Consider the following 18,123-nt stretch of genomic DNA (forward strand, 5'->3'; position numbering starts at 1 on the left):
GATTTTTATGGATTGAACCTTATTTCAGTTAAATAAATTAACATTGTATGATTTGTTACACAACTTAATAATATTGCTACAATAAAGTAAGGAAAGGTAAAAAACCTTAATTTCAAATTAACTTATATTGAGACCCCGATATTTATAATGGAAACAATAAAACCTTTTTTTATTTCAAGTGGAAGTATTATTGATATGATGTTGAGATTGAATTTGGGTAAATTTTGTTCCGGTACCATGACATAAAATTACAGCGTTGCACACTTTTTGTAACAAAGTCGATATAGTGGTCATAGCAATTGCCCGGTCACATTTTCATCTCAGCACACGACTTATAGTACGCTATGTAGATTGCCTCGCTCTCAGCGTTTGTTGTAGTATTATTTTGACTCCTAGATCTATCTCATTTACATAAAACCGTTTCCACCCACAGTATCACCTAGTTCACTATTTAATATTTTAGAAGTAGATATACATAAATGAAAAAACTAAATTTCCAAATTATAATATTTTGGGATAGCTTACATATTTATCAATAGTTATAAAATTTGTTGTATTTTATTTGATAAATAATTGTTACAAAACTATCTGGTTCAAAACAACTGGTTTTTTACTCAGTTTTTTAGAACAAAATTTTATACATATCCGTCATATATTAATGGAATGAAGTAGTTACGAGCAACAAGGGTTGAGGATAAAAGATAGGAACATAATGGATGAAGAGCTAGGGATGGGAATAGGAATTTTGTATTGTGACACCTTTATCTTATATTGACTCACAGTGACTTTACTACGATTCATTCTACAAAGCAGTTATACTCGTACAATTACGCTTCAGCCTGTAATATCCCACTACTGGGCATAGGCCTCTTTTACCATGTAGGAGAAGGATCAGAGCTTAATCCACCACGCTGTTCCAATGTGGATTAGCGGATATATTCCCTACTATGAGTAACGATCGCTATCAGGTGTACATGATAACAACCGGGACCGACGGCTTAACGTGCTCTCCGAGTCACGGTGGGGAGACCCACGAGGACTGCACAAACACCTAGACCACGGCAAACACCTGTATGGCCAATACAAATGTTTGTCATGTGCGGAGATCGAATTCGCAACCGCCAGCGCAACATGTACAATCCATGGTTGTAACCGTTGCGCCAACGCGGTGTCACTCGTACAATTATAGTCGATTAATAACAGACTTTTATTTATTAAGTTATATTGTCTAATGTTATTTTCAACGTATACGTGTTTAGATTTCATCTTTACGAAGGCACAGTAATTTAATTGAATAATAAAAATAATGAATTGATTTTGGGTAGACGCACTAATGGGTACCTTCGCTCTAAGCGGTCAGGTTTGTCCGTAGCAATCTGTGTACTAGTATTAAGGTGTCATGTCACTAACACCACTTGAACCAAGTGATTTACATTATTTGTCTAGGCTGTAAATAAAAGAATAAAATCTTGACATGGCTTGTGAGTAAAAATCACGCCATATGTATGGTGGGTCTGACGTTCTTATTATTTAAAAACATGTTTTTAGTAAAAGACAGTCATAGTTCAATACAATATAACATTTTATTTTCACTCTTTCGAGGTATTGAAATACTTTTTATGACATTAACTGAGGTAGGATTACAGCAGGAAATTTCCTGCTCAAAATATGGAGCAGCCTGACGGGGGTAGTAGTATCTCGACCTGGCAGAAGACCACAGCTAAATAATGCTGTATATATATATATATATATATATATATATATATATATATATATATATATATATATATATATATAATATTGGCATATAAAGGAAACGTTTACTTTGCGAAGATGGAAACTTGAATTTACAATTTTATTATTTCTTCTTGTGTTTATTATATATTTTTATATTGTTGCATTTGGTAAATTGAAGCGATACAGATTTTTTAATTACACAACAAGATCATAATTATATTTCCTTAATTATAATTACAGCGCACCATTTGATTACTTTTATATATTGAAGAGTAAATACTTTTTGCGTGATACGGAAATTTCCTGAAACGGTTCTTCACAAAGCGAACGGCTTTTGTTAGCTTAGGAATTTGACATCAAAGGATGTCTGCATATGACGCCGATGATAGACTTCTTTCACGGACAGTCATGGGTGAAGTCTCGAGTGTCGAGTTTTAATTAGTTTTCCTTAATTGTTTTACGCAAAATAGTTTCGCTATTTCTAATTATCTATTTCATTTCTTTCTATATAAAATGAAAATACTCGTATGAGCAACTGATTAAATAAATTAATCAAATCTGAAGTAGCTTAGTATATTGTATAGGTAACAGTAAATCTGAATAATCTTAATTCAGTGATTTAACAATTATTAAATTTATTGGTTAATATCTAAAATGGTTAGCGAATTCTTCTGCTTCACTTGAATAAAATTCATTAGTCGATGGCAGGTACATTTAAACTTCGAAACATTTATTAAGTCTCCAAGGTTCAGTATAAGATATTTAAAAAAAAGTATTACTAGGTTAATATTCTTATACAATAATGAATATAATATTCCCGACCGACTTCAATTACATCGACAAGTAATTTATACAACGTAGTTAGACGAAAAAATAGTCAAATAAATACGCATTATCAAAGATTACTCCAAAAGTTGTAATCAGATCTCAATGAAATTTAAATGAGACCACATGATAAATGAGGCCGGTGTACGACAAGGATGCATCTTATCGTCATTACTCTTTAACACCTACACAGAGTACATTATGCGTATTGTCAACAAAGAAATATCGGTTAGGGGACACGTGATAAATAACCTTAGATACGCTGATGACACTGCCCTTCTCGCACAGACTAGAGAAGATATTGAAAATCTTTTGACCCGTCTAGAAAATATCAGCCTCCAATTCGGACTTGCTATCAACCGGGACAAGACGAAGATGATGATAGTGGACCGGGCTGAACAAAGTGGAAGCATTATACACAAAATAGCTAATTGCGAAGTGGTACAGAACTATATTTAGCTCGGCTCCACTATATCAAGTACTGGAGGATGTGGCGACGAAATAAGGCGAAGGTGTGCTATGACCAGGTCTGCTGTGGAACGACTGGGAAAGATTTGGAGAGACAGAAGAATTACCAAGAAGACTAATGTCAGGTTGATGAAATGCCTTGTGTTTCCAATCTTTCTCTATGGAGCCGAAACTTGGTCTCTGAGACTGCAGGATCGCCGTAAAGTCGATGCATTAGAGATGTGGTGCTGTAGACGCCTCCTAAAGATCCCGTGGACGGCGTTTCGCACCAACGTATCCATCCTCAGAGAACTTCGTATTGAAGACAGACTATCAGCAACTGTACAACTACGAATACTGAAGTTCTTTGGGCACATCTCTAGAAATGAAAACTCGATGGAGAAACTAGTGTTGTTGGTGGAAGTCATCACAAGGGTTACTGAGTCCACCATGGTCCAGTGTACTCGCGACGCCTCCAACAGAGGGAAATGGAAGCACATCGCCAGGAGAGCTACCCTCGAAAATATTATCGACCCACCAAACACCCCACTATGTACCTCGTCAGCGCAGCCACGACCACTCTGACAAGAGTGTGCGACTAAGAAGAAGACATGATAAATATCGGCTTTTTTTTTCGGTTTCCCTCGATTTCTCTGAGATCCAATATTCAGATCCTGGTTTCCTTTCCAACAACAAAGAATTATCAAAATCGGTTCATTAAAGACGAAATTATCCTCGAATATACATAAAAAATATATATACATATATACGGTCGAATTTAGTAACCTCCTCCTTTTTTTAAGTCTGTTAAAAAGTTTGAGTGAGTCAATTAGGTATTGCATTTGTAATTATCGTTCAACAAACTACGTAAATTAATGCATTTAGGATTTCCAATTGTTCAGTAGTAATTTCTAAAAATATATCAAATAAAAAAAAAAGAAATTTAAAAACAGGAAAAAAACTTTTTTCTAATCATTGGAAAAATAAAAAGAACATTTGATTTTATTTAAAATACTAGATAGAGGATATTATTCAAAGTGAAATGTAAATATTCTATTTTATAGGAAGCTATAGGAACAAAAATTAAAAACATTATTTTGTCGACTAACTAAGAAAAAATAACGGAATTTCATACAAAATATTAGTTAGAAAAATAGTAAATAAGGAATATCCAGTAGAGTAAGGTAGAAAAGAAATTAAAAAGATCTAACTTACCTTGTAAGTAAGGTATGAGTTTGCAAAGTGCGGCGCCAAACAGAAACCTCCGATAAATTTGCCCCACGAGCGTGAAAGGGAGGCAGAAAACTCCAAGCAGAAAATCCGATATTGCCTGTAATGAAAAACAATTATTAAATTTATAATGATGGTGAGATTTTGATAGCATATATAACCAGCATCCATATGAACCGAAAAAATACTTTTATAAGTTATTATATTGAAAAGTTTACATCAAATCAATGTCGAAATTTAAAAGCAATGTTACTACAGTAATTGAAATAAAATAGATAGTTAAAATAATTTAGTAAAAAACAATATAATGTAATTTATTTGAAATAATATGATGCAAAAAAATATATGTGTAAAAATAGTTCAGCTTAGCATATGCTGTGGAGGTCTCAACGGTTGTATTTCTGCTAATACATTTAGAGATTATGTGCTCCTCAACTGATCATTTTGAAATATTTGTATTTGACATACACAAACGGTCGTCTGTTCCTATGCTAATAAACTTAAAGCTTGTGTTATAGATAACAGTCGACTGTTATAGCTAAACGTTTTTTTCCTCCAAACAATATTAAATATATAAATACAAATATTACACTCAACTCAGGCTGGAATTGAACGTGCAACCCGTGGAGCATAAAACAGAGCCACTACAACAGAGGTGGGGCACAGCAGGAATTTTCTGCTCAAAATATGGAGCAGCCCGATAGGGTAGTACCTCGACCCTACAGAAGATCACAACTAAATAATACTGTTTTCAAGCAGTATTGTGTTCCTGTTGGTGAGTAAGGTGACCATAGCTCCTGGGGGGATTGGGGATTGGGTCGGCAACGCGCTTGCGATGCTTCTGGTGTTGCAGGCGTTTATAAGCTACGGTAATCGCTTACCATCAGGTGAGCCGTACGCTTGTTTGCCGACCTATTGACATAAAAAAAAAAACAAACTACGCCAACGCGCTGGTCTCGTACGTAAATATGTAATAATAATTACAATAATAATAATAATTTAGTACACGTTTTTGGGTTAATAATAATTATGATATTGTTAGAAGAAGTGACTCAACCTCCAAGTTAGAAGGGGGTAAAGCGATCGACGTGTACATGTTTCGACATGTTTTCTACGTCTCAACATCACGCGATCATCAGGCGATGCATGGAGGTGAAGCCTCAAGTCGACGGCAAGACGCATGACATCATTCTTTGGAGGGCTCTCGGCTAGCTAACTTGTGTCAGACTCGCTACAATTTTTCATTGAAATTCCTTTGTTGTAATTACATAATTTTTCTTTGTCGATTATTTTTATGAATTGTAATTATTTTTTGAATTTTAGTTTTTATTTAAAAATCCGCTCAATTTATACAAACATATTATAAATAATGTTACAAGGAGTAATTTAAGAGTATTCCTGTACAAGAAATTCATTATCTGCAGTGTTTTGAAAGAGAAGTTTTTATTACGTTACCAAGTTCTTTAGGTTTTATGATAATCTTGTTGAAGAATGAAGTTCGAAACATGAGAATATTGATGATAATATTAAGAAAAGTAAAAAAAACAAGTTTTAGTTATCCATTACTAATTTTAGATGCACTTAAAGTACCAACACTTAAATGTCTCCAATAAAATACGAGTAAAATAAATATAATATTATTCAAGTTAGGTGTTGAAATTAATTAAATGAGTTTTAGTTTATTTGTTATAGATTTGAAATTATATAAAGTAATATTTTAAAAAACACAAAAATACACTCATCTCTTAATGGTTCTAAATTTATCGAACAAATAAATTTAAAAAGGAAGGGAAAAAATATATATATTTATATTATTAATTAATGTGTAAATTTTGTCGACGTTAGCGAAGTGTAGCGATCTGGAATTATCCAGATTGTACGATTCTATCTTGACTGATATTTTACAATTGAAGCGATAGATGAAAGATAGATGAGAAGCGAAGACATTTTTACTTAATGGTGGAAAATAAATTATAATTTCTATTTAAAAACGGATAAATATTACTTTATCTGAGACTACTATATTGGTAGGAGTAAATTTACAACTAATGTACTTTTAATGCTAGTAAAACTTTGCTCATAAATCAATCAATGTTAACTTCGTTGTTTGAAGTTAGGGAAAAATTTCTCACTTGCGGAAAAAAAATTGTGTAAACAAAACATCCATCGTAGCGTGGCACGTGACAAAAATATGGCGCAATAAACGTTAGCACAGCCAAAGAGATCACGCGGAAATTTTGTTGATAGTACCGGCACAGTTTACTAATACATACCAACTAACCGACGCCTTTGATCTTTGATAACGTGACGAGCACACACGAGGGTTGTTTTTAATATAATATAGTAATTTACTGAAGACTTAATAGTCATTTATTGAAGTTCTTCATAGAATACTAAAAGGGATTTCATGGAGACAAATTCAAATAGTGTTTTTTATAATATAACCAGCCGACCCGTGCCCACTTTATTGGGCGTTAATTATTATTATATTAACCAAATAACATACTTTAAAGAACGCATTTTATAGCACTTAAATAAATAATATGTTGCTTCCACGCCATCTATCAAAAATCGAGAAAACGTCGTCGATAGACTAAAATAAGACTAAATTAATAACGTCGAAAGACTAATAAACTGTTTTCTAATAGTGATAGATGGCGCTAGTTTATTTATTTATTTTTTTATGCCACTAGGTCGGCAAACAAGCGTACGGCTCACCCGATGGTAAGCGATTACCGTAGCTTATAGACACCTGCAACACCAGAAGCATCGCAAGCGCGTTGCCGACCCAATCCCCAATCCCCCCAGGAGCTCTGGTCACCTTACTCACCAACAGGAACACAATACTGCTTGAAAACAGTATTATTTTGCTGTGATCTTCTGTAAGGTCGCGGTACTACCCCAGTCGGGCTGCTCCATATTTTGAGCAGGAAATTTCTGCTGTGCCCTACCTCAGTTAAGTTATTTACCATTTTGATATTATATTTTAATCTTTTTCTTATTTACTGAATTTTTTGTTCAATTACAATAAAATATAGCCTATGTCACTCCTGAATAGTGTAGCTTTCTGTTAGTGAAAGAATTTTCATGATCGGATCAGTATTTGCGAAGATTACCCCCTACATAAAAACTTTACATCTTTATAATATTAATATAGATATAATTAATGAATAATAAATAAAATTTCCAAATCACGTGTTATAAATAGGCAACGGACAAATATTAATCTAAAAACCGAAGTTTCTAGATTTACTGGATTTGAAATTCATTTTATCGAACTTAATTATTATTAAAGATTCAACCCTAACAAACATACATACGATACTTAAATACTTGTATACATTATTAGTTAAATAAAAGCTTAAAAAAATCGAAAGTTTTCTCTATTTATGCGGGATGACGATGTGTAATCCAACAGCACAGGTAGTATAAACTATTTTGATTGCTTACAAATTAAAACAAACACACGTTTACACTCAAATGCGTGTCCCGAACTACGATTTCAAGCGGCAGCGGCGTATACAGTTCGGGCCTACCTGCATCTGACCTTTCCACACCCTGCACGATTGACCTGTCTAGATGGCTTCGTTGGACGACTGTGAGGACTATGATACAGTGGCTGAATGTATGCGAGTAAGCCATTTTTGTGTAACATGATCTTGGATGAATCTAAGGCCAATTTATCTATACTTTTAAAAATAATGATAAATTAACAATTTGAAAGACAATTTTAGTATTTAATTTTAGGTTTTGATTGATCTGTAACTTTGTTATATTTAATTTACAACCTTTTTTAACTGACTTAAAAATCGAGTTTTTCAATTCGTGTGTATATTTTGTATCTGTTACCGTTACAATTTTTTACTGGTTTTACCGATTTTGAAGTTTTTTCCACTGATGCTTTTAGTGTGATCAAATATTTTTCCACTAAGATCTGATGTGTAATTTTGTGTTATCCCTAATAATCTCTATTGTACTGTGCTTATCAATGTAATTTGAAGTAGGTTTCTTTTTGTTTATGAACAAACACAATTGTTACCATTTAACAATATTTTAGCATTTTCATCTATCAGCAGTTGTGCTGACAAATCTTGCATTAGCGATAATGGTGAGGCGTTTTCTATACGCCGCGTTGGCGCAACGGTCACAGCACTAGTTTGTGGCTGTTGCGTTGGCGGTTTCGGGTTTGATCCCCGCATATGACAAACATTTGTATTCGCTATACATATGTTTGCCGTAATCTCGGTGTTTGTGCAATCCTTGTGGGTCTCCCCTCCGTTCCGGAGAGCACGTTAAGTCGTCGTACACCTGACAGCGATCGTTACTCATAGTAGGGAATATATCTGCCAACCCGCATTGGAGTAGCGTGGTGGATTAAGGTCTGATCCTTTTCCTACATGGGGAAAGAGGCTTATGCCCAGGAGTGGAATATTACAGGCTGAAGCGTAGCGTACGCGTCTCTATATCCCCTAGGACCAATTTATGAGCAAGTCTACAACTGTATAGGTAATATATATTTCATAGGAGCAATTATCGTCTGGTCCGGTGGAAATAAAGTTAGCCGATGCGTAATATCTATCCTGAAAATTTACTTTTAACTTTGTGTCACAAAGAGAATTGAATAAGATTTTTATTTCGAAAATATAAACGTTCATTTCAATTAAGTAAATATATGTTTGCTTTTGGATTAACATTTTATACAGAAGTAATAAAATATAACCCCAATTAAAACACAGTCTCTTTTAGAGAAAAATGATTTAGTACATTGTCCATGTTAAGTTTTTTAATACATTTTTGTAAAAGTGCGAAAGCTTTCTTTTTTTTAGTGTCAAAGCGTAACTTTATATTGAGAAAGTTTTTGAGTCAGAGTATTTTTCGATGTTATCTTATATTTTAAATTGTAAAATATATCAGGTTTATTTTTAATATCATTTCAGCCTATCACAGTCTATTGCTGGACATAGGCATCCAAAAATTCACGCCAAAAATAGCGTGAACTCATGTGTTGTGCCCATACTGCAGGTGTGGTAGTGGAACTGTGTTAACCCTCAGTCGCCTCTTACGACACCCACGGGAATAGAGAAGGTGGCTATATTCTTTAATGCCGTAGCCACACAGCAACATATTTATATACAAAGTATTAATACCTACGATTTTATTTTTGTGTTACCCCCACATTAAGAATTCTAAACATTTTTGAATATCATATCAAAAATTGACCGCTCCAGCGGGATTCGAACCCGCGTCTCCGACTGACCGTGTCGGCGCTCTAGCCAATTAAGCTATGGAACGATGTACCCGCTAGAGCGAAATTCTTGATATGATGATTTTTATTTTCGGTTTAAGCGAACCGTGGCAAAGTATTATTAAACTAACATCCTTCCGTTTAGGGCCATATAGAGATCCATTTAGACATACCACAGCCGAAATTATTCTTGAAAAAAAAAAGTGAAGTAGTAAGCTCATCACTTCGTAAAATTGACATATAAAAAATGTTTAGAAGACGTGGGTAAAGAAGATAGAACTCATTCATTGATACGGCGCTCAAAGTAACCGCCAATTAATGGTCTCTTAGTGGTGTAACAGAGTCAATTTTCAAATAAATATATACAAATAAATAAAATTTGAGTGTCTGTTTGTAATATTAAAATAACCGCTTTTTAGTAAATGAATACGGGTGTCTGTCTGTCTGTCTGTCTTGTTTGTTCCGGCTAATCTCTAAAATGGTTGGACTGGTTTTGACGGGAATTTTACTGACAGATAGCAGATATAATAAGGATCCACTTAGGCTACTTTTGTATGCTATATTTTTTAAATTCCACGCGGACGAAGTCGCGGGCACAGCTATTTTTTAAAATATCACTTTAATATTTTACATTTTCCAAAATTTAATAAATTAAAAAGTTTGCTTAGTTAACCCGTGAGAAGGCAAGCTATGAGCATTCACAAAACAATAACAGAATCAACAATAACGTATATCCGCATAAAGTACCGTAAACTTACGTTACATTTTCACAAAATACAATATAAGGGATTCATATACACACTTTATTGTGGTCCAGGAAAATGGAACGGAGTAAAATCTATTCTCTTCCATCCTCTGGACATAATTTATGATTCCTGTGGAATTAGTCTCAAAGCGATTTCCGTTTTATTTTTATTTATTTTTATGCGAATTCTACACAAACCTGGATAAAGTAGCTAGTTATCACAACCGCTTCGTTATGCATGTCGATTTTAGTTTCAGCGTAATATACATTCCAATAATTGGTCCCGATCGCGGACTTTCATCAATTAATTCAAACTAATTAGGCACTAAATAATGAAGTTGTAACTACAATTTTGATTTTAGGAATATCCTTAAAAGTTGGTATTTACTTTCTCGTTTCGTTAATCTTAATACACATATAAAATACGCGTTACGTTTTTTTATTCGGTCAGTCGGAGATGCAGGTTCGATCCCCGCTGGAACGGTCGATTTGATATTTGATATGATATGAAAAAATGTTTAGAATGTGTGGGTAACACAAAAATAAAACCGTACAAACTACGCATCACGTTGTTTGTCCGCGATGGACTTATAAACTCTGATCCTGGCAATTCCGCAAGGGTGCTAAAGCCAAAGAAGAAGAAGAAGACTTATAAACTACTTAACCGATTTTAATCAAATTTGTACACCACGGTGCACCGGCAGTTTGATCCATCTCGAAAGATATCTATATCCATCTATATTTTATTTCGATATAAATAATTATTAAATTCACAAAAATAAATAAATAAGGCGTCCATAGTTACCAGACCACCTAGTTTAACATAAAAATATTATTATCATATAAACTATTTCAAATTCCTAATATTCCTAGTGTAATAAAATAAAACATTCCAGGTATCAGGTATTCCAGGTATCTTGTAACATTTTTTTACCCTTTTGCGTGTGGGATTCTCATAAAACCTTTTTTATCAGGTATTTATATTATTGAATATATTAGAGTATGTTATTTTGATATCATAACATAATATCAATAAGCTCGAGCTCTACATAATGGAAGGAACTAACATTAATGTTTATTTCTCTGCTTTTGAAGTAGAAATATAGTAAATATAGAATATATATTAAGCAAATGAGTCATTGACTTCAGCGTATAAATTAACCTTAGTCGTTTTACTTTGAAGTTACGCAGAATGACATTCCGTGTTATTATTGTAGAGTACTCGTGTTTTTTGTTTATTATTCATATTATTTATGTTTTTGTTATTTTATTACAATAAATTGTTTTATTATAAAAAACAGTTTACAAGTGCTAAAATCATGTGTATTTAAAATACTATACTAAGATATGTAAATAAAACAAGATGTAGCCACAGTGATACTAAACCAAAAATAAAAAATAAAATAACCACTTTTTACTAAATGCATATGGATGTATACACCGTACATATCACTTCACTTCACTTCAGCCTATCGCAGTCCACTGCTGGACATAGGCCTCCCCAAGTTCGCGCCAGACACCCCGGTCTTCCGCAATCCTCATCCAGCCGACACCGGCAATCTTACGTATATCGTCGGTCCAACGGGTCGGAGGACATCCCACACTGCGTTTGCCAAGACGCGGTCTCCACTCTAGGACCCGTCTACTCCAACGGCCATCGGTCCTGCGACACAAATGACCAGCCCACTGCCACTTCAACTTGCTAATTCTGTAGGCTACGTCGGTTACTTTCGTTCTCTCGCGGATAGTCTTATTTCTAATCCTATTTTTAAGAGAAACCCCAAGCATAGCCCGTTCCATTGCACGTTGAGCGACCCTAAACTTGTGGACCAGTCCCTTCGTCAGTGTCCACGTCTCGGCTGCGTATGTTAACACAGGCAGGACGCACCGTACATATACTCGTGCTAAAATAACATTTACTATTACTATTCTTATTTACTATTTACTATTTTTGTCCGTCTCTCTGTCTGTCTGTTCCAGGTAATCTCTAAAACGGCCTGAACGGACAGAAGGGGTAACTTAGGCTACTTTTATTTTAGAAATATTTTTATTTTATAACTCTGCGAGCTGAAAATAGCTTTTTTTGTTAAATTCCACGCGGACGAAGTCGTGGACACAGCTAGTATTTTAATAAAATTTAGAAATGGTAATTCGTAACTGATGCATGCCCATTATTAATATGGCTTCTCAGTTTCTTATTTAAAATATAAATTACTTTTTAAATAAAATAATACAAACACCTATAATACTTTTTTACAAATAATATTACAAAATTAATTTATCCTTAATATTAATTAATTATTATTATAATATTATTAAGATCGAATTATTACTTAATTCATTCAATAAACGTAATGAAATAGAAAATATTGAATCTTAATTTATATGGGAATGTAATATTATAGTAAAAATTGAATCTTAATTTATGTAGGAATGTATGTAATTAGAAGCAATTAAATCTCAGTACTAGACTTTTCTTTGTTTGATATTAAAGATGAGGCTTCACTAACGTACTTTTTTATCGCTTTTTGGGAGAGTGGGTATAGAGACAAGTTTTTCAGATACAGACAAGAAAAGTCCTTAATTCTATTATACCTTTTCAACTAGTTTATTTACAGTAATTTGATTACAAAGGTTTTTACATGAACTGATTAGTTTATCATTGTAGAACAATGTCAAAATTAGTTATCTTTAAGTGTAATTAGTTACCTACATATTAAAAATTTATTATTAGACACCTTGTACCCGATAACCGTACCCGATATGTATGATAATGTTTTCCGGATGTATGTAGGAAAGGCAAGTTTGCTGTTCCATATTCCTGATTTTACAAGATTTGTACTGCTAATGGAAAAATTCTGCACATTTTTCTTAGGATACATTTAGCCCTTCTATTATGCTATGCATGTGTGTACATAAAACAATGTTAGGGAGATGTCAAAGAATCTTATTTATAATTATACCTACAGGAAAGAGTTAATAATGTGTTCAACACATTGCTTGTAAGTAATTAAACAAATACATAGTACGTTGTTTACGTAATTTTACGATCTGAATAATATTTTGTTTTCAACATTGGCTATATAAAAATACCTAAAATCACCTTGTAATTTTGAAAACAAAAAAGAGTGTGTATTTTTTATCGAGCAAATATTCGTTATTAACATAAGAAATTTTTTTATGGTACCAACTGTTTACAAAATATCGTTAAGGGTCGAGTGGAAGTCTAACTTTTTATAATATCGTTAACAGTTTCATTGTTTCATTATGAAAAAAGTTTTCGTTCTCAAAGTTACGTACATCGTCGAAGTACAAAAAAAAATGTTAATTTTTTCTGAGTATTAATTTATATGAAATTTATTTTTATAAACTTCATATAAATTATTATATTTACATTCTTTTAATATTAAGGAACTAAAAGATTAGAAAACAAAATACTTTACTAAACAAAAATAATACGTAAGAATCGGTAGGTTAAAGCTGAAGGAAGACAATCACTTGTTCAATGATAGAAAGTGTCTATCTGTGAGTAGCCTTTGTTCGTACTGTCACGGTGTCATGTACTTTTCTTTCATGGCTTTTAACCCAGATAATTTGATTTCCTTTTAATACAAGGTGCAGCCTTTTGTTCTTATTTTTGTTACGGAATACGTATTTTTCGCTGTGTGACTACGGTAGTAAAGAATATGGGCGACTAAGGGATAAAACAGTTCCACTACATCTTGGAACTTAAAAAGCCGACCGATGGTGGGATAACCAAGACGGGCAGCAGCATCTTCGGTGGGACAAATTCACCCCTGCGGTCACCAACCCGCCTACGCTTAAAAACCTTTTTGTCTGAATGAAAAGCTTGACTAAATTGTATACACATCTTGACCTTCAAAACAATCGAGTGCACTGACTAGCTACGAGTATTTGCCAAAATGAAGGTAGAGAGTTTAAGATAATTATGGAATATATTTATTTATTTTTTATTTATTTACTCTTTATTGTACACCACAATATACAAATACAAAATAATAATAATACAGACAACTTAAGAATGTGTAGTACAAGAGGCGGTCTTATGGCTAGTTAGCCATTTCTTCCAGACAACCCGAAATAGGATTGAGTATTATTTATTTGAAGATCGGGTAGGTGGTGCAGCTATATTATAATAAACTTACATACAAATATCTACACATTAATACTTACAGGCAATGCATATATACATGTGAATAATATAATAAACTAATAAATATAACAACAATATATCATAGCACTTACAATCAATTTCGCTATAAATTGAAAATTAAAAAAAAATAATAAATAAAATAAATAAATAAATTTAACTGGAATCGCCTTCAGTATTAAGGTAACGCTTTTTAACAAATTTTTTGAACGTTGGGAGTGATTTGTCTTCTTTTATATATAATGGCAAATTATTCCATAGCTTAACTGCCCGAATGTACCTATCACCTCCCCTGCTATCATGGCCCACACTCATGAATGTTTCCATAGTAGTCGTTTTAGTTCGAATTGTCAATGTCCACTGTTAGAAAAAGTAAATCAACATACTTATCTCGGCATCGTTATTGATGATAGATTTAGCTGGAAGCCTCACATAGACCTCGTCTGCTCTAAATTAAGATCTCTACTTAGTAGATTGTTTATATTGAAACATAAGCTCCCATATAAAATTTGTAGAACACTGTATCTAGCCCTGGCTCAATCTGTTATCGGTTATGGACTGAGTAGCTACGGTAGGACCTATAAAACACATTTAAATAGTATTTATGCTTTACAGATACGTTTATTAAAAACCATTATCCCAAAATTTGAAAATGAACGTATCTTGAATGAAAGTGATATTTTTAAATATTGTAATGTCATGGATGTATTTACTTTGGTGAAATTCAATATTCTAAATGAAGTCAATGATCCATCTTTATTAATCGAAAAATGTAGACCCAATACCCTAAGACATATCCAAAACTCAAAAAAATTTGTTGTGCCGAATGCTAGGAATTTTTACGGAGCTAGAATGTTAAACACTATTATACCTGCATTTGTTAATGAACTTCCCGAAGACCTACAAGAGCTATACCTGGACAAGCGAAAATATAGAAGATCACTAAAAGAACATTTACTAAAATCTTTAAGCGTTTAATAGTTACAAAATTTTGGTAATTACCTTAGTTTAAATTAAATGACTATAACATGGTACGGTACGATAAAGATATCATATGATAATATGATATGCGACGCGGCGGCTTGTCCGGATAAGCTCTTGTGAGTTTTCGTGGCAGGCTTATGTATAAGTCTTAAGTATGTATTTTTTTGTATTTTGAACAAATAAAAAAAAAAAAAAATGGTGAAAGACTGACTGAAAAATTTTGTTTTATGAACAGGCAATTTTAACATTAGTCTCCTCGAAGATCTTAGGGAAGAAGGGTCCCCGAGAAATTCAAATTTATCTTTTAAATAAAACGGAGCCTTAGAGTCAAACAACGCACAGTACAGAAGAGACAAAGTATGTAGGTTTCGGCGAGAACGTATTGGAAGCCACTTGAGCTTGGAACGAAATTCAGAAACATGGTCATATTTGCGAAGGCAGAATTTAAACCGTATAGTAAAGTTTTGAAGACGCTCAAGCCTATTAAGTTGGTTTTCTGTTAGATTAATATAGCTTACATCTGCATAGACGAAAATTGATAGGAGGAGAGGAATTCGCCAACATAATTTTGGTAGGAATTGGTAAAAAAGACATGAGGCGCCGTAGGGAGCTCAGCGCAGCGAAGGTTTTTCTTCTAACTTCTTTTAATTGTACTGACCACGACAAAGTCCGATCGATTTGTATACAAAGGTCCCTTACGGTGGCACAGTAAGGCAGACTAATAAGTAAAATCATATAAGATAGTAGGTAGTGTTGAGCTATCAACCCCTGCAATCAAACTTGGACTACCAATAATTCGCCCATGACTATTAAAAACGTCGGATGTGAAAAACAGCAACTTTACAGGAGAGCGATTCAAAGTGTAAATTGCGTGTATCTTTTTACTTATTTTAAGCAGGATCATGAAATTTTAGAGTAATGCTGTACAGGCTATTTATATTTTGGACAATATTATTACTAGCCGGTATTTAATGTGTAAATATGAGAAAAGTCACTTGTTACATTTTTAACGGGTTAAGACTAATACTGATTTGTCATAAGTACCATAACCGACATTGTTGCTTGTACGAAATTGATGATTGCTTGTCGGAAATGCCATTTACGTCATTGTTCATTGTTAGTATTTATAACAAATGTATGTCGTAGGTAAATATTACTAAAGAAGAAACACCAAAAATTAAAAAAAGTGAATATATTTATTGAGAAATAACAAAGAAAAGTTTGTTGAATAAAGGCAAACCTCAAAATAAATACAAAATGTTTCTTTTGACGTAAATATCTCAACCACCCTCTCACCCTAGCCCTCTTCCCGTGGGTGTCGTAAGAGGCGACTAAGGGATAACATAGTTCCACTACTACCTTGGAACTAACAAAGCCGACCGATGGCGGTATAACCATCCAACTGCTGGCTTTGAAATACACAGGCCGAAGACGGGCAGTAGCGTCTTCGGTGCGACAAAGCCAGCCCTGCGGTCACCAACCCCCTGCCCAGCGTGGTGACTATGGGCAAAACACACGAGTTAACTTATGGAAGCCTATGTCCAGCAGTGGACTGTGAACGGCTGAGATGATGAAATAACTCAACAAATAATTACAGCTTTTGTTTTTATTAAACTAATATTCAGATTAACTAAATCAAATCAATCTCCTTATTGACAATGAACAAAGAGCACTAATTGGTGGCATAACTAAAATCTACTGAACAAAACACAAAATCTTCTATAATAATTATCTAGATTTAATAAGACACTTGGGCAGTAATCAAAGATTTCGTTAAATCTATAACTTATATTAATATGTTTTAGATTAATCAATGAAAATCAGTCTTCTTCATCCAAGATTCCTTCCGATACATTATAGAATTCTAATAAAAATTGTGATATCTTTTGGGGATTAGTTACTTAGTAAATGCATCCTAAAAATTATATTCATATTAAATTCTGTCAAAACTGTGTCATAACTGTTACATATTTCATATGTGTCCAGTGTAATTAATATAATTCAAAGCAAGGATTTAAAATCCAATATTTCTGGAGTTATCATCACTTTAACTTCATGAGGTTCACCTTCAGCTTTGGCCCAGCGAACGAGGCAGCACCATTCCTCTGGTATATAATATAGCATCTTGCGTTCACTAGCGCGCTCGATGATTGAATGCACACTATCCCCTTCATTTTGAGTATGACCCTTCTCCATGAAACAGTGAGTAATCGGACTCCAAATTCTTTTACTGTAAGTAAGTATAGAAAAAAACCTTCATTCCGTTCCTGTTCTGACCTGGGCTATAGTCGGACCAAAATTTCTGCCTAGATTATATGCGTTTTCTTATATATATATATATATTGATAAAGTCAACCTGAAACTTCATTTGCACAACGTTTTGCAATAGCTTCGTGGCACATAAAACATGTAGCTATTTTGTTAGACAAATTATATAACGTACTCTACGTTAGACAGTAAGGTAGACAATTTCATTTTATAGTAAGACACGCTTACATATCTATGTGGTGTTATCAAAACTTTTTCAAAATCAAAAGTAGCTGCTAATACTTCCTCATTCGACTTAGCTTCATCTTTATCTACTGATTACTTTTCTTTTGCTGGTAATTCTTTACTTTCGTATATGTGTGACAAGTATCTTAGAGATCTTTTTTAGGCTTATGAAAGCCAATATTAAAATTTGTGTTAAGTATATTCCTATTTATTTGCTTTGTCACTATATTTTTTTAGAATCAAACC

The 18,123-nt window shown here is 33.4% G+C and overlaps 1 protein-coding gene across 1 annotated transcript in view; it reads right to left on the reverse strand.

The window, feature by feature from the left end:
* LOC123670441 (cholecystokinin receptor-like) overlaps nt 1-18,123 on the reverse strand; it is a 116,725-nt gene that overhangs the window by 87,381 nt on the left and 11,221 nt on the right. The window contains exon 3 of the mRNA XM_045603937.1: nt 4,225-4,339. Coding sequence (XP_045459893.1) covers nt 4,225-4,339 — 115 coding nt within the window. The remainder of the gene's footprint in view (nt 1-4,224; nt 4,340-18,123) is intronic.

This window comes from Melitaea cinxia, chromosome 4, assembly GCF_905220565.1.
Source record: "Melitaea cinxia chromosome 4, ilMelCinx1.1, whole genome shotgun sequence".
NCBI lineage: Eukaryota > Metazoa > Arthropoda > Insecta > Lepidoptera > Nymphalidae > Melitaea > Melitaea cinxia.